The sequence below is a fragment of the Paramisgurnus dabryanus genome, chromosome 23 (genome assembly GCF_030506205.2).
Source record: "Paramisgurnus dabryanus chromosome 23, PD_genome_1.1, whole genome shotgun sequence".
Lineage (NCBI taxonomy): Eukaryota > Metazoa > Chordata > Actinopteri > Cypriniformes > Cobitidae > Paramisgurnus > Paramisgurnus dabryanus.
Window position 1 is genome coordinate 20,089,288 of NC_133359.1, and position 18,354 is coordinate 20,107,641.

Consider the following 18,354-nt stretch of genomic DNA (forward strand, 5'->3'; position numbering starts at 1 on the left):
TACACAATATGAAAATTGGATAATGATTTATTCACTCTCGTGTATGAATGTTCTTCTGTGTATTTTTCTCTTATACTCCACAGTTCTGCCTTCAACCTGCTTGCTTTGATCTTGGAGGCCGGCCATGTCCAATTCATAAAGTGCCAAAGTAGTGGGCTATAGGGTCAGCAGTGCTGACCTGTTTTAACCTGACTGCCAAACCTATATGACACGCTGGGATGGTGCTCTACTCTGATTAAGAGCTTATATGGTTTCTGCGGAGAGCGATGATGGGACTTTGGTGAGTGGAGTGTGTAGGTCAAAGAGCTGATGTTTGAATGGGCTAATGAGATGATATACTGTACAATCTCAAGGGGAGAATGTCTTTATAGCACAAGTGCCCTTAAACAATTTGTGTCTTTAACGTGCTTCAAAGTTTTTGTGCGGCTTGCGGTTGTGTGAGTGGCTGTGTACTGTCTCTGTGTTTGGGTTTATGAGGGTTTATTGCGACTTGTGAGCTGAACAATGAAACTGAAAAAGTATGATTTGGTTGTGTGCATTTTTTTGGTTTAATAAACCCTAGAATCCAATGATCATGTAAAAGAGATAACATCCATGGTGCTATTATGATTAAATAAAAAATATGGGAAGTTATTGTAGTTAAATATTGGCTATCAAAGATGCATGACAGTTTTGAATGTTATATACTGCCTGCCTTTATCTTACAAAAGTGTAAGCTGATCTGAATATTATTTCAAGGTCACTCACACTTGGGAATTTAAGGGACATCTTAACATCTTACACCAAGTTGTATACACTTTTTTTTAAATGCAGGTTGTTTTAAGCCTTGTTGGGTCATCGATGCACATTTTCTCAACCGATCTGTTAAATTTGTCCATATTTTATCCAAATATGGGTTAAAACAACCCAACATGTAAATTGCCCATTCACAATCAGCCGTGCGTCCATATTTTTCCATAAATTTGTCCATATTTTATCCAAATATGCGTTTAAACATTCCCATATTACAATGCCCGTTCACACTCACCCGTGCGTATTTTGACGAATACGGATCTTCAAAAAGCGCCCAAGTCTTCTTTTGCCATCGGTTCCAGCGTCCGGATCTGTTGTCGGGCGAGTCCCCTTGCGCCAGTCTCCGGGTCATCTCCACACCCTCGTCCCCCTCCGCCGCTTCAGCCACTCCATCTGGCTCCAGGTCTTCGTGGCTGAGGTCGAGGGCACCCCCGGTGAAGCTGTCCAAAGCCTCTTCGGCTTCCCGATGTTGCCGGTAGGTCATCCAGCAACAGGGCTCCACGTCCGTCTCATCGATTCCCCAAAACGCCAATTCCTCCTCGTACAAGGGTCCGCACACGTCCGCCGGGCAGTGCAGTTTGCCCGTGCGGTAGTAGTTGAGGATGTGGGCGAAGACACCCGGGTGACGGTCGAAGAAAAACTCACCGATGTTCGCGTCATAGTCAAAGTTGTTCGGAGCGTCGGGCTCCGCCAGCCAGGAGAGACGGGTGCCGGGCAGGGTGCGTAGGGTGCTTCGGTAGGTCTGGTGTTTGATTCCTCCGACGTTGATCACGATGCGATCTTTGTCGTCGCCTTGGCCCATCGCGTCCCTCTCTAGTCATATCTCCAACCTATCATCATCATCGTGCCGTTGGAACACGTGCAATTAAAATGTCTATGATGACAACAATATAATGCAAACTCCAAATTTATGCTTGTATTATAGAAAATAAAACGATCTGCTGGTGCCAGATGTGCCCTTGCATATGTCTCCAAGCGTGTCTATATGGCACACTTTTACACCAACCGATCGACAATGGATATCCAAACCCGTTATCCACACGTGGACTCAAAACGATCCTTGAAATAATCCGGTGTCCGGTGTTAGGGGGTCACCGAGGTTTTTATGGTGTCATTGGGCGCAAGGTGAGACTGACGGTGGTGCTGAACGGACAGCGCCAGTTATCCATTGAGCATTCATAACTCCAGTGTCCCTATTGTGTTACAACATCCTCTGTTTTCCTCGAGAAGACACACAGCAGCACATCATCCGATCATGCTTTAAGCAATTCTGTTGGCCTTCAATGAAAACAGCTTCTTACGGTTATGCATTCAGAAGCGATCGATCGATGGCGCCTTTAAAAGCCTGAAACCAGCGATGCTTTAGAAGTCCCATTAAAGCAGATCGGTTGTGATGACAACAGCTCGGCTCTTTCTGTCTTGGATGAAGCGGGCGTCTCAGCAACAAGGGAGGGTCGTCCATTCACTGAATTTCACGTAGAAAACGTGTTTCCACGCAACATGTTCTCGCGGTGGAAAGCGCGCGCCGTGCGCGCAAGTGGCATGCGTTTTATTTGTCTTATGTGAACCGCTTTGGGTCTGTATTCATTCGGATCTGGCATCTGGAACAGGGTGCAAAACTAAAATCAAAGCACGTGCGCCCGGGAGCGGTGTATGTCCGCGTGGAGGGTGGGCATGGGAGGTGGGCGATTTGTTATATTTCGGAGACGTTTGCGCGCTGCTTCTCTCCCTGGCGACCTTTAAAAGGGCGATGATAGGTCGGGATGAAATATCACACAAGTCATTGTAAAATAGCACTGTGCTTTCTGGCCAATTCTCAATTCATGAATTAATAAGAGAAGCTTTTATTTGCCCATTACGGGTGACTAAGTGACCACACACACCACCAGCATTCGGTTCCTTTGGTAGAAATGCCATTAATATTTTTAGATGTTGGTGAAGATCTAAATTGATCAATGCGTATACGTGCCTTTGGGTTTGGAAAAGGGTAATTATGTTAATCTTAATTTGTGCCTGTAATTACATTTATGAGCTGCAATGCTGTATGTCTACCAATAGGTGGAACTAAAGGTATATCAACTTTGTGAATATGTTGGAACAGAAAATAGACTAAACAAATAAAATAATTTAAAATCAATCTTGCTTTGCTTTATTTAGAGGGTTTTTAAACATGTGGTGTATTTGCAGATTTAACCCGGAGTGTGAGCATTTTTTATGTACATCCTCTCCATCCAAAATATACAGATTTAATCAGTTTATTCATCGTTTAAATATTTTTTACGTTTTTATTAAATCAACATTTGCAAAAATATAAACTTTATTTCTACAGACTATAAAAAGTAAAAAAAGTAAGACGGTTGCGTAACGGTCAACTTGGGTTCTGGCTAGAAGGGATGTTGGGTTTAGGGTCAGGTTTGTGGGTAGGATTGGGATGAAAACAGCATTTCTTTCTAGATATATAATACAGCTATGGCCTAAACCCTATGAAATGTTGGGTTTATGGTTAGGTTTGGGGTAGAATTAAAATGAAAACAACGAGATTTCACGGGATTTTAGCCGTAGCTGTATCCCTGCTAGCCACAACTTTGCTAGCGTGCAGCCCCTCAGCCAATCAACATGATCAGTGAAGCCCCTCAGCCAATCAACATGATCAGTGAAATCTGTTGAGTGCGTTCAGAGTGTTGTTGAACAGTCAGTTATAGTTTACATTTTCCAATTCCTTGGGTTACATATTAATCTGTTTGTTAAGAAAACTACCTGTGGTCTCCTTTCCAGCCTGCATATAGAGGGGTTGCAAGTTTACAAACATTGCAGGGTGCGCGCGCAACCAAGGGGCAGAAAGACCGATTGGTGAGCTGATCTGCTACTGCAACAACCTTAATTATTGAAGCGTTCTTTAATGTTTGTACATAAATAAGACTTGATTTTAGTTGTATCTGTTTTTCTGTCTTTATTTTTGCAGTGTTACTGTGATACATGTATGAATTATAATTTTATAATTATAATGCTAGTAACGTAATAGTCGCATCTACTGGTATGTTAACATCAGGCACCCAGCACTGACTCTGTTGGTACTATTTTCCACGCAAAAATTCCTTGGCATTTTGACTTACAGACACCGCTACTAGCATACAACACAATGCACGTCTCTTCTTTCTGCCCCTCGGTTGCGCGCGCAACCAGTTAGTGACGTCGCCGTGCAACCCGTCTATTGCAGGCTTCCCTAAAGGGGCTTTGGTGCCACCTATCCACAACCTTCGCAACCAAAGCCCTAGCTGCAGCTAATCAGCTTCGAGCAACCCAACGCCGCCAGCCAATCAGCGTTGAGGAAGCGATCACCTCCCACCTTCTGTTCCTGTCACGCATTACCGGCGACGTAGGATGCGCGAATTCATGGAGGAACTTTTATAATTTTACGTTGTCTAGTTTATTTATTTTCCACCATGTCAGCGGGCATGAGGCTCGTGAACTTGCACAGACTTTGTCACCGATATTTTAAAGCTACACGGCCGGTTGTAGCGAGTTTGTATCACACGCAGCGTGGAGTTTATGGGTACCGACCGAAAGAAAATCAAGATAAAGACGCTGATCTTCCGCAACTCTCCGCGCTCAACCAAGGTCCGCGCGTTTAACGCGTGCTTTCAAACAAACTAACAGTAAACTGTTACCTGTGATGTCTATTTTATTAAATATTTTGCATTTGAGATCATACAATATGTTATTGGCTAAACATTACAGGCATTTACATGCAAAACGTAATGTGACATTAACGATTAAAGAGGTTTGCATGTACAGTCTGCATTGTGCAATCACCTTTGGAGTCCACGTGAAAATATATGCGTTTGTGTAAACAGATCACGGCCTGGCGCGATTGGTGGAGGCCTACAGAGCACATGGACACAAAGTGGCTAAAATTAACCCGTTACTTCCTAAAGCCCCTGTCTTGGAGAACGTGCCAGAGATCAGTATTCTGCATGGAACTGTCCAAGGACCCCTCAACACTACTGGTTAGTTTACATAAATGCAGAGAGGTGCTTCGATCTTCAGCTGGCGTGGATGTGGGTGTGTGGGTGGGTGCGTGCACAACAAAACAAACTAATGCATTTATTCAAAGTACGTATGTAAACGAGTTAAGACACTGGATTAATAAATGTCAAAGCATATTGCTTCCAACTACGTCACTGTGCGTTCACACCAGCTGCAAATGAGGCGAATAAATCGCGTTATTTGCGTATAGTTGTATGCTTGACCATTTTGCGTTAAAGGAACAGTATGTAAGAAATTTATATCAATTAATCATAAAATGGCCCTGATATGTCACTAGACTTTAAGAAATTATTTTCATTTCAAATACTTATATCACTCACAACAGTGGTCTGGCCAGGATATTGTCATTTAAAAAGTAGAGTTGCAGCCCTCAACTGATGTTTATGTTGTCATTTTGTGTATTGGCCACCAGTTGGGTGATTGCAGTACCAGTTTTAGCCACAAGTTTTGTTATTGCAATACCAGTTTTGGCCACAATCCTACATACTGTTCCTTTAACTTGCGTCATTCGCGTGTAAAATTTAGACGCGAATAAGCTCAATTATCTGGCTTAGCTAGCTTGTTGTGTGTGTGCGCGTGTGTGTAAAAATGCGCTTTCTAATAAAGTGACAATTTATTAAAACCACTATTTTCTGTTACAAACTTTTACATAGCATCTTTAGGTTATACAAACATAAAACATTCAAATCCATAATTAGATTTTAAAAAATTGATTATAAAACCTGATAATTTTTTTCTGCAAAATGTAATAAATCCATGACACGTTTTTTTTTCAAAATGCTGTAAATTTATTTAAATCAGTATATAAAATTGCATGAATCTTTGCCCTGTTACATTTATTTACATTTATCATTTTTCTATAACCACTGACACTGGCAGGGATGATGGGTCACGTGACCTGCCAACCAGCTAAAGATTAAACCCCTACTGGAAGACAATTTGGCAGGTGCTTTCTTCCACTTGCAGTGCATTCAAAAAATTATCATTATGTGTGATCCCTAGGATTTGAGCCCATAACCTGTGATATTGATCCTCTTATAGTCATGTATTTTGCACACACTTTCATTCAAAGTGACCTTACAGTGCACTGAAGCTCTAAACGTTTTATCAGTATGTGTGTTCCTGGTGGATTGAACCCATTACCTTTGCATTGATAGTTTACATTAGAACTGCATGGACACGGCTTGTTGTTTAGATGAACTACAGTGTAGTTATGAAGATGCTGTCCATTGACGTTCACTTTGTTTTCTTGTAACGCAAGCAAGAATGTTTTATTTCTTCCACACAATGAACTCTTGTCATCATTCCAGGATTGCGGCATTTTGGGAAATCTGAGGCGACCGCTGAAGAGGTCGTGTCCTACCTGGAAAGAACATACTGTGGGGGAATCTCAGTGGAAACCAGTCAGCTTCAGACCTTACAGGAAAGGGAGTGGGTTGCTGACCGCTTTGAAGAGCTCAAGAAAGAAACTTTCTCTCCAGAGGAAAGGAGACAGCTGGGCAAACTGATGCTCGAATCTCAGGTATTGCAATCCACAGCTACTGCTTAAAGAAACATTTCTGAGAAAATCTATTTGATTTCTTGTTTTGGAAGTATGAGTTTGCACACCCCATTCAAAAAACAAGAGCTTGTTAAAAAAATCTTGCTTATTTGCCTTTGAAAGACATTTTTGACACTTTGTTTTTGAAGGAATTCGACCACTTTTTAGCAACTAAGTTTGCCACTGTGAAACGTTATGGAGGCGAAGGAGCAGAGAGCATGATGGGATTTTTCTACGAGCTGTTTCGCTCTGCAGTGTACAGTGGAGTGACAGATGTTATCATGGGCATGCCTCACCGCGGACGCCTCAACCTGCTCACTGGACTACTGCAGTTCCCTCCCGAGGTTTGTAAAGTGACATCGTAATATTGCATCACATACATTTGTTGCGTAAGTATTATACTCAGTTATCCACATGTGACCCTGCTTGTGAAATCCAAGCTAATGTCTGATAATCTAATTGCAAGATTTGATGCATCAAAGTATGATTTCCCTCATTTCAGTCTTTGACATGGCTTACTTGGTCGATATTAAAGATATTAAGGTTATATTATCACTGAATGTTCTTTACGTTATATAGAATGAGTTTATGTACAAACAGTAAATCACAAAAAATTTATTTAGCTTGGTTTTTACAAACTGGGTCTTAAATGTTGCAGAATCTTCCCTATTTACTAAACCTAGTTATAGTTTATGATTTAAATATGACTATATATCCTTTTGTTGTTTGGTTATTCATTATAAATGGATGTTTAACATCTTAAAAGGGCTTTAGCCTTGGACTTTTATTCTTGCTTTTCTTCATGTCAATCATTTATCTGCTTTTGTGATTACATTTCTCACCCTCCATTCATTTATAACATGTCATCGGGTTCAGTTCTTCACTCTGCATGAACAGACTCGCCCAACACGAAATGCCGGTTTATTTTATTACAGCAGGTCTTGTGAATTGTGTCTTTGAGCGCACTCACATTATCCAAAGCAAACTCGTCTAAGTGTGTTTGGGGGGAGATCAAAAGACAGACGTCAATTACGTGAATGTCTAAGCGGCACACGGGATAGATCGACTAAGGGCCAATCCCATTTCTCTGTCTTACCCCTTCCCCTACCACTTCGTCTTACCCCTAGCCCTTGTCCCTCAAAACCAAGTGTTAAGCGCTAGGGGTGAAAACATACCCCTATGAAATGAGATACCGCTTGGTTACGGTTACGTCATCATACATCGTCGTTTGAATCAGCCGCCGAGTTTCTTCTGGCGTCCCTGTGTGATACAGGACGGTATACGTAAAGCACGTACCGATGTCTCCAAAGCAAGTAGTGTTATGCACTGATATCAAACGAAATTCTCTGCTAACGTTAATGGAATTTAGTTAAAACTGTAGACAAGCATGCAGTCCATTCATGGCTAGTTAGAGAAATACGGGAATGTTGTGCAAATACGGGAATGTTGTGCAAATCAGCAACGTAACGTTAGCGTAGCAAACTAGCGAAATTTTTAAACATTTAAATTAAGAACATAATTCAAATATATATGAACAGGACTGTGTAGAGCACAAAACAAGACGTTAGTAATTTTTAAATTAATTATTAAGCTGAAAATACTTACATTTATGGGACTCTCTGGGTGTCTGGCCGCCATTTTTGCCGGTTGCGCAGTGTATTCTGGGTACCCCTTGGTTTCAAGTAAGCTCGCGGAAATTCTTGGTTTTAAGGGGTATCTACCACTTGCCCTTAGCCCTACCCCTTGATCAAAACGAGAATTGGGATAGCCCTTACTCTCACGTGAACGTGCAAAACTAAGGGGTAGGGGTAAGGGGAAGGGGTAAGACAGAGAAATGGGATTGGCCTTAAGCAATATGATAGGCATGTGAGAGGGCTGTGTGTCATCGTGCCCCAAGTGACTCAGAATAAAAACACAGATTTAACATTACTTTGGGCTCCAGTGTTCATAGAGCACTTTACTACTTCTTTTCTTCAAAACAATCGCATCCTAATGACGAAAGCGTGCTCAGGCTTGGATCAGTTAACTCTTTCCCCGCTATTGACGATTTATCTCGTCAATTAAGAGAAAACAAAGAATAAAGAATTTATGAAAAAACCTGAAGCCAAAACGTTATTTACTAATTTTAAACTCTGTGTATGTTTTGATAATCGATCTGAATCTGATCTTTAACAAAATTCCTTCACAAAAATTCAATTTTTTCAGCTTTTTGCTAAAAAATGTATTTTTAAAGAAAATACCCATATTTAAGACTTTATAAACAGAGAAAAAATAGAGATCAGATTAAACATTTTCCCCGTTTTGTTTGTTTGTTTGAAAGCAGAGGGTCTGTACTTTCATTTGATATATTTGTATGTTTATATATTTTTAGAAGAAAATTTTCCTGGAAGGCATTTTGTGAAACTTTTGTGAAAATCACAAGAAATGCTGGCGGGCAACTTTTCAAAAAAATGGCTGGCGGGAAATTAAGTTAAATTATGGAGGGGGGACGATCGCACTCTGGCATGGTTCGGTTAGGTATATGTGAGCGTGTCTTTCAACAGATTGTCTAGAGCCATTCTTGAACTTTTGTAAAACCAAATGCTTGTCTTTCTTTGTCTCTCAGTTAGGGATGCAGCGATTAACCGGTTTCACTATTAACCGCGCTTTAAAATGTCACGGTTAAGTAACCGTAAAGCCTTCGCTACACCGCGTGTTTTTGTTTCACGCACGCACAAACCAGATCCACGAACCACCAAAAGGCGCATGCGTCATGATGCATTGTATGACAAAGCTCCGCGTTCAAAAGAATATGTGCGCGTGACGCGTCTCTTGGTTGTTCGTGCATCTGGATTGTGCATTGTATGAAAAAGCTCCGCGTTCAAAAGAATATGTGCGCGTGACGCGTCTCTTGGTTGTTCGTGCATCTGGATTGTGCATTGTATGAAAAAGCTCCGCGTTCAAAAGAATATGTGCGCGTGACGCGTCTCTTGGTTGTTCGTGCATCTGGTTTGTGTGTGCGTGGATGTGTGCGCGCGCACCTGCATCTGTACGTGAAAGAGCCACACTCCAATCGGTCTACTCTGTACAGCATTAAAAACCTCCTGCTCGCGAATCAAACCCGGGCGGGGCTCCTGGTGGTCTGACTGCATTTCATTACGTTGAATTATTTTAACGCGTTAATGATTAATTAATGAATAGCATTAGTTAACACGTTAATCTTGCCACCCCTAATATTTATATTTGACTTTTGTGTAATATTAAGCTTCACCTGTCAAAATGACTTGCAGTACCTGGTTCAGGATGACCCTGTGTAATTATTCATTTTGAGAGGCTCTTATCATTTTTACTTCATATATTTTACTTCAATACTTCAAACAAACCAAAATAATATAACTTTATTCAGTCCAAATGTAAAGTTACATTTATTCAAAAGATCATTAAAATGAATAGCCTACAGGTTTCAAAGGCACCTATACGGTTTAAGTCAAAGCCAGCCAAGTTATTATTATTATCATTTGTCCAAGAATTGTAGAGAAAATACACAAACTGAAAATACAGAAAAATTTAGCAATTGTTCAAAAATTTATTCATGTGATTTTATACATTAATGTTGTAAAATAAATGAATCCTTAATAACCGTAATAACCGTACAACCGTGATTATTTATCAGACTATAACCGTACCATCAAAATCCATAATCGCTGCATCCCTACTCTCAGTTGATGTTTCGTAAGATGAGAGGTCTCAGCGAGTTTCCAGAGAATTCTCCCTCTATCGGAGACGTGCTCTCTCATTTGACCTCTACGGTGGAGCTGGATTTCGGAGCGGGACACCCTCTCCATGTCACCATGTTACCCAACCCCTCCCACCTGGAGGCGATCAACCCCGTCACACAGGGAAAGACTCGTGCCCGACAGCAAGTCAAACAGGATGGGGACTACTCCAGTGATCCTCAGTCACAGCCAGGAGACAAAGTCATATGCGTGCAGGTCATGAGTTTTAGTCTTTATTACTACATGTATTGTTCATGGTAAAAAAAATCTCATTAAGAGACCACTTTTTATTATCAAGTCCTGATTGGATAAAAAGTAGTTCTGTAGTTCTTGTTTTAGATTATGTTTCACTTGATCACATTAGAAAAGTGGGTTGCAGTCACAAGTTCATATTTGCTTGGAGTTAAAAACACAATGGCAGTATGAAGTAAGTTGCCCTAAACTAACTGTAATAAATCTGGCTTTACAGGTTCACGGTGATGCTTCATTTTCAGGCCAAGGCATTGTAACTGAGACCTTTACCCTGTCAAACCTCCCCCATTATAGAGTTGGTGGAAGCATTCACCTCATTGTGAATAATCAGGTGGGCTACACCACTCCCTCCGAGAGGGGGCGATCATCTCTCTACTGCAGTGATGTTGGTATGTTTTTAAGTTTTCTGCACATTATTTAAAATTTTATTTTTTAATACTATTAATAATAATAATTACTTTTTCCATATAAGAACTTTTAATTGCAAATTAAAAATATGTCCAGTGGAAATGCATACATTTCGGGAATACTCCCATGTATCGCATAAAATGTTTATGCTTGCATAAGGTGGTTTTTCAGACAATTTCAAAATATTCTGGTGTGTGAAAAAATGTGTACTGTAATTGTCCCTTAATCACTTCATATTTGGCTTTTCCCAAATATAAGGGGCTTTCATTGTTGTCATTAATGTTTGGAAAACATGGGAAGTGAGGTGGCTGCGATTAACATAGACTTGCCAACATCCATCACCATGATTTTTAGAATGACTTATCAGAAAAAAAATACATTTTAGTCGCATAACATTGTTTAATGGGAATGCAACTTTCATAAAATATCACAAAAGTTTTGTGCAAATTTGTATTGGAAACCAAGGGCACAAGTAATGGTGCTTTTTATTGCATAGTAGCCCACAGTTTGGTTTGGGTCAGGTCGGGGTCAGCTTACCTCACTTTGGCTTGGTTAGCTTTTTCAAGTTTAGGGATTATAGTGGGAGGGATTATAGGTGTGTCATTATATTTGCGCTGCCTACTGCTGTGACATCATACAAGTGAGAGCGTCATTGTAAATTCTCATACATTCATTTATTTCTCAGTCCACCAAAAAATTAACATTGGCCACCACAAATAATGTTTGCACATCGCGTTTATCACTACCTCTGTCTCACATGACAGTTTCTGCACAAACACCCATGGCGTCAGTCTCATTTAAGTTGCATTTAAGCATATATGTGGACAGGGCCGGAGTGGGGCCACTTTTCAGCCCGGGAGTTTCAGGCCCAAGACCGGCCCACTTTTTCCATAGTGTTATTCCAAATTAGCACTTTTTTCAAATTGGATAAATAAAGCAACAGTTCAGCTCTTACTATAGTTTTTATTAATATCATGGTTCAACAAATAAGGTAAAAGTTAAATAATATTTAACTTAAGATGAGAAGTTAACAAAAATATTCCTCTACACTCTGGGTTATTTTTGACCCATAATGGGTAAATATTGGACAGAACAAATGCTGGGTTAAAAATAACCCAATGTTGGGTTGTTGTTATGCAACCATGGATTATAATAGAGGGGTTGCAAGTTTACAAACATTGCAGGGTGCGCGCGCAACCAAGGGGCAGAAAGACCGATTGGTGAGCTGATCTGCTACTGCAACAACCTTAATTATTGAAGCGTTCTTTAATGTTTGTACATAAATAAGACTTGATTTTAGTTGTATCTGTTTTTCTGTCTTTATTTTTGCAGTGTTACTGTGATACATGTATGAATTATAATTTTATAATTATAATGCTAGTAACGTAATAGTCGCATCTACTGGTATGTTAACATCAGGCACCCAGCACTGACTCTGTTGGTACTATTTTCCACGCAAAAATTCCTTGGCATTTTGACTTACAGACACCGCTACTAGCATACAACACAATGCACGTCTCTTCTTTCTGCCCCTCGGTTGCGCGCGCAACCAGTTAGTGACGTCGCCGTGCAACCCGTCTATAACCCAACAGTTGGGTTAAAACAACCCAGCATTGGGTCAATTTTAACTCAGCAGCGTGTTCTGTCCAATATTTACCCATTATGGGTCAAAAATAACCCAGCCCTGTTTAGAGTCTATTCCACAAGAAAAGGTTGATAAATTATTAGCATTGCTAATGCTATGAGGCCTATGATTAATCAGATGCAAATATAAATATAAAACCCAGTCCTAATTAAAAAAGAAAACAGTTTGACAAAAAATATTAAATCCAATATTGGGTAAATATATAGCATAAAAAGTGATTTATAAGCTTTTTTTAGGCTGCTCATTTTTGACTGGGAACACAAAAGGTGTTATATGGTTCTTCTGAATACAACCTGAGGGTTAAATAACTTTAATTCATATTGTTTACTCATTGCCTCCTCGTTTTCAGCGGGGAACTGGCTTATCTGCTGCTCAGAAACTGCTTGCATAATATTTGCAAAGTCTATGAATCGCATGAATACACAAAAGGCTAATATTTTAACAAAAAAATGTTGGCTTTTAAATCGTTTGAAAACGGTATTAGTCGAATAATTAAGTTGCTAATGCTAATCATTACTAGGCTTATTTCTCTTTAAGTTACCTGTTGTCACTTTTGTTTGTCCTCTTGAAAATAAATCTGTAAGTTTGGCACATTTGGCAGCATCCTCCTACAATGGCTTTTTTCTTCAACCTGTTTTTTTACGCCCTCCTCCTCTCAGACGCGTTTTGTTACGGTAGCGCCGGCCCAGCCTACCGGAGAAAAGTTTTGGAGAAGACGTGCTACAGTATGGACCGAACCAACTCTATGGGAGGGAAAAACTCCTTCACATGGTACAACCCATGCAGAGGCTGCAGTGTCAATGCGAAAGGTGTGAAGTGTCATTTAAGAGAAGACAGACTCACTAACGTGACAAATGTAAAAAAAAAAAACTCGACCGGCCCAAAAGTGAAGCGGCCCACCGGGAATCCTCCCGGTTCTCCCGATTACCCACTCCGGGCCTGTATGTGGATGTCTCAAACTGTGGATGTTTTTCATCGCGAGTTTGGGAACTTAAAGCAAAGCACAGATGACAACAGGTTTACTCGAAACAGCTCAAGCTAGCATGAAGATAAAGCTAATCTTTAACATTATAGCGATGATGCTGATAGTGACGATTCTCTCAGACCAATCAGTGATCTACAGTGTTTTCGCGTCACGTTTTGGTATCAGCTCGGGTCGCTTGGAACCCCGACCAAGGTGGTACTTAAAAAAAGTATCTGGTACTACAAACTGCACCCAGTGGAAAAGCCCCCAAAAGTAATTTGTCTCGACCCAAATCGTGGGCTACTATGCAATGGAAAAGCACCATAAAGAGTGGGTCTATTTGTTTTTCCGGCTAATTAAAAGTGTTTAAAAATGGTAAATGTTTTACAAAATAAAAAGCGAGAATTTTAAAATGTGGCGTTTCTTAGGTAAGATGGTGGGATGTGGAATAATCCATGTTAACGGGGAAGACGCCGAGGAGGTGCTCAGAGCAACTCGGCTGGCCGTTGAGTACCAGCGACGCTTCAGGAAAGACGTTATTGTGGATCTTCTCTGTTACCGCCAGTGGGGTCACAACGAGCTGGACGAGCCATTTTTTACAAACCCTGCCATGTATAAAATCATCCGGTGGGTTTAACCCTCAAATATTCAGTTATGAATATTAGTAAAAACTGATTTTGTAGCTTATGTTTTAAATAAAACGCCTTTCCTCTGACTAATATTTTACACAAAAACTGGTTTGGTTTTGTTTTTTCTGTTTCCTTTCTTTCTCCAGGTCCAGAAACAGTATCCCAGATTCATATGCAGACCTGCTGATCTCTGAGGGTCTGATGACAGAAGAAGAGCGTGGTAAGATCAAGACCTCCCATTTCGCCATGCTCAACGACCGTCTGAACAACATGACCCTCTACAGCCCTCCACCAACAAACCTGCAGGGTCGTTGGGGAGACCTGGTGGAGCCGCAGAACAGAGTCTCATCCTGGGACACCGGCGTAGCGCTGCCCCTGCTTCAATTTGTGGGCGCCAAATCAGTAGAAATACCTGATGAGATTCAGATGCACAGTCACCTGAGGAAGACACATGTGCAGGTAAAGAGAAACTCATCCTTGAACGCAGTTTTTACTTTTAAAGGTTTTATGGCGTTTTGTAAGTACTGTACTGTGTAACTCTTAAAGGGACAGTTCACCCAAAAATGGGATTTATTTTGTGATTTATAACATTATGTTGTTGCCGTATAATTTTCTTTCATTGGTGGACACAGGGAATTTTCTTTCCCTTTTTTTATATTCCCTTTCCCTAGTTTTTCTCTTTTTTTTCAGCAATAAAAGCTGCTTGTTCAGTTCTGATGGAGTTTATTTTAACATGCTTGTTGTTTTTGGGGGGGTTCACAGTCACGGCTCCAGAAACTGGAAGAGGGTACGAAACTGGACTGGTCCACAGCTGAAGCTTTGGCGTTTGGCTCATTGCTGTGTCAGGGTATGAATCTTAAAACCACCCACAAACAGGCTCTGGATTACTCAAACATCATCAAAACATCTCTAAATGCGTAATGTAATGTACAATCATGCGATATGAAAAACTGATCTGAGTACAATTTTTTTTTTGTTGGCTTGCATGGCAGCAAAGCTATATAAGAAACATTTATCACATATAATGACTGGTTGTATTGATGGCTTCACTGCAGGATTTAACATCCGTATCAGCGGTCAGGACGTGGGCCGGGGAACTTTTAGCCAGCGTCACGCTATGGTTGTATGTCAGGAGACCAATGACATGTATATACCCCTCAATCACATCAACTCTCAACAGAAAGGTCACTTGGAGGTAAACCAAACGTCTAGATATAATGGACACATAGCCAACTGTATTGTTTGTTGTGTGTTTTATGCATCGTGCACATTTATTGGACACATACCTGGATATTGTAACTAAATACACCAACTGTTCTTCATTCCTGTGATGTGTGGTTGCCTGTGCAGTTATTTTGGCACAAAATTCAGCGTTGTGTGTGTGTGTTTTTTTCAGGTATGTAACAGCGCTCTGTCTGAGGAAGCTGTATTGGGGTTTGAATATGGGATGAGCATCGCTCTGCCTAAACTGCTGGCAATTTGGGAAGCTCAGTTTGGAGATTTTTTCAACGGCGCACAGATCATTTTTGACACTTTTCTGTCTGGAGGTAAAAACATCTGCTGCCAAAATATTTTGCAAATACCAGTTCATCTTACATTCTTATATTAATCACCTTTAAAGCCTAGGATATGTATTGTTTTATTATATGTACTTTTTTAAATAATTGCATTCGCAAAATTCAAATAATCAAAGTACCCTTGACCTATACATCAACATTTGCTTGAAGCCCCCAAAAGAAGATAAATACAGATTATAAAATTAATTTTTTTTAGTTCTTGATGCTGATTGGCTCGTTTCATTTTGCATTTCTAGGGATAACTATATGTAATATAACATGCAATCATTTACCATCATCATCAGCCAGTATATTTTATAAATGTGTATCTTAAAAGCTTTAGTATTAATGTAAGTTTTTAATTTTTAAAGGTGAGGCTAAATGGCTTCTGCAAAGCGGACTGGTGATCTTATTACCACACGGGTACGACGGGGCCGGACCCGAGCACTCGTCCTGCCGAATCGAGCGTTTCTTACAGGTACGCACATAGGCATGGATCGGTATGAGATTTTGGCAGTATAATAACCTGAAAGGAACACGCCCAGATTTTGGGAATGTAGCTTATTCACCGTATTCCCCAGAGTTAGATAAGTCCATATATATACCTTTCTCATCTCCGTACGTGCTGTAACTGTCTGACGCAGCCCCCGCTAGCTTAGCTTAGCACAAAGAATGGAAGTAAATGGCTCTAGCTAGCAAAATGCTCCCAATAAGTGACAAAATAAACATGTGTGCTGGGTGAAAATAAAGCCTTGAAATTATAATTTTCTTTCAAAAAATATTTTTGTAATATATATGAAATATAAATTACATGACTTAATTATTTAATTAATTTTGTGTAAACCCAGCTCATACCTTGCAAACGGTTTTACAGAAAATGTTAGTGGTTTTGAAACCTTGACTGTTTAAAACCTCAGTATACTTTGAAACCTGTAGCCGGCCCATGCCGATACACACATGACTTTAAGTCTAGATCTGCATCTTCATTACTGATAATATTCATAATTGTGCTTGTTTTTGTGATCTGTAGCTCTGTGATAGTAAAGAGGAAGGTGTAGACGGTGACACTGTGAACATGGCGGTTGTGAACCCGACCCTACCAGCTCAATACTTCCATCTCTTGCGAAGACAAATGATTAGAAACTTCCGGAAACCGCTGATCGTGGCCTCTCCTAAAACTTTGTTGCGGTTCTCTGTGAGTTTTTATTTCTCTATACGTTTAAGTTAAATGTCTGGGTTGTTGAGTTTGTCTGTTATGGAGTATTTGCATGTGTTTAACACTAGGGGGCAGTGTCAAGCTTAGCTGATATGGGACCGGGAACTTCATTCAAGCCTGTCATTGGCGATTCCTCTGTAGACCCAACAAGGTATCTAATGGTTTTTTTTTTTTTGACACAAACACCAAATTGTGAAGCCTGTTAAATATTTAACAATTAATTTTGCTAAGTTTTTAATATTCTGTGCTGTGTTATCAAAAGGTAAGGCCGGATACTTGTAATAATCCACTGCTGAAAACTATTCACAAATGATCTTTCGCTCTTTTCTTGTAGTGTTCAGAGGGTTCTGGTGTGTTCAGGTAAACATTACTACGGTCTCCTGAAACACAGAGAAACATTACCAGAGGCGGTGAAAAACACGGCTATTGTCAGGCTGGAAGAATTGTGTCCCTTTCCCACAGAAGCTCTACAACAGGAACTCAACAAATACAAAAACGCCAAAGGTGTGATTGCACTTAGATCTGTCTTTAACACTTCAACAATGTTTATCACATCATTGTTTATTTGCATTTTCTTTGGTATTGATATGGCGTTCATATGCAAGGTGTATTTGATGTTATTACTGTTGCAGAGTTTATCTGGAGTCAAGAGGAACCACAGAACATGGGTTGTTGGTCATTTGTCGCACCAAGATTCGAAAAACAGCTGGCTTGCAAGGTCAGGCATCCTTGCGTTTTACATTTTTCATACATGAAATGTTTCATACATGCATTTCTCATACACTACAACTTAATCAAAATTGACTCTGTCTGACAGATGCAAGTCTTAAAAGTTTACAATGTCCCTTTTCTAAGAAAATGTCCCATCTTACTTGAAATTTTGTGACGGATTGATTGATTACATATTTATTTTTTTAACATTTATCCCTCAGTTGAAGTCAGTGAGCAGACCTGCACTGCCAGCTCCCGCTGTGGGCATCGGGACTCTCCACCACCAGCAACATGAAGCCATCCTGAACTCTTCCTTCTCCTGATAGGACAAATCCTACAACCATAAACCAAAACAATCTTCTGCTACGAAGGCGAACAATACACTAAAAGATCACCTAAACACTAATTGTTCAGGCAACAAAGAAATTTTGCAGGTACCCACTAGAGAACAATGTTTACCAAACATTTCTTACCCATATCCAAATTGGCATATAACCAATATACCCAATACTCTTACAATAATACAATGGATGTTTTGGATTATTCTGTAGCAGCGATACAGAGGCAAACATGTAAAGCATATACTGTATACTAGTGTACAGTGTGTATGGATTTTTAAAGCACTTTTAAGTCAATTAGATACATACAGGAGCGCTGTAGGTAGTATCTGGTTTTAAACCATTAAGTGTTACAGAAGTTATAGTTTGACAAAGAGACAAAGTTTCGCACGTGATCAAAACTTTAATGCATTAAATGTTGTTTGAATGCAAGTCATTGATGGCTGCAGGATTTATTGATTCTTATCAGATGAATGTAGGTACATCAATAATGTTTACAAC

The 18,354-nt window shown here is 40.1% G+C and overlaps 2 protein-coding genes across 4 annotated transcripts in view; one reads left to right on the forward strand and one right to left on the reverse strand.

Moving 5' to 3' along the window:
- Positions 1–2,440, reverse strand: part of kcnc1b (potassium voltage-gated channel, Shaw-related subfamily, member 1b) — a 28,399-nt gene extending 25,959 nt beyond the window's left edge. For all 3 annotated transcript variants that reach the window (XM_065297700.2, XM_065297701.2, XM_065297699.2), the window contains exon 1: positions 1,028–2,440. In XM_065297700.2, coding sequence (XP_065153772.1) covers positions 1,028–1,594 — 567 coding nt within the window. In that variant the 5' untranslated portion in view covers positions 1,595–2,440. The remainder of the gene's footprint in view (positions 1–1,027) is intronic.
- A 1,691-nt stretch (positions 2,441–4,131) lies between these two features.
- Positions 4,132–18,068, forward strand: dhtkd1 (dehydrogenase E1 and transketolase domain containing 1). The gene is made up of 17 exons (XM_065291493.2): positions 4,132–4,410; positions 4,647–4,799; positions 6,150–6,361; positions 6,529–6,723; positions 10,081–10,350; positions 10,604–10,775; positions 13,832–14,030; positions 14,179–14,491; positions 14,795–14,879; positions 15,088–15,227; positions 15,429–15,579; positions 15,960–16,066; positions 16,619–16,783; positions 16,873–16,955; positions 17,139–17,308; positions 17,437–17,522; positions 17,737–18,068. Exons 1-17 carry the CDS (start codon positions 4,236–4,238, stop codon positions 17,836–17,838), a joined length of 2,778 nt encoding a protein of 925 aa, XP_065147565.1. The 5' UTR covers positions 4,132–4,235; the 3' UTR covers positions 17,839–18,068.
- The last annotated feature ends 286 nt before the right edge of the window (positions 18,069–18,354 follow it).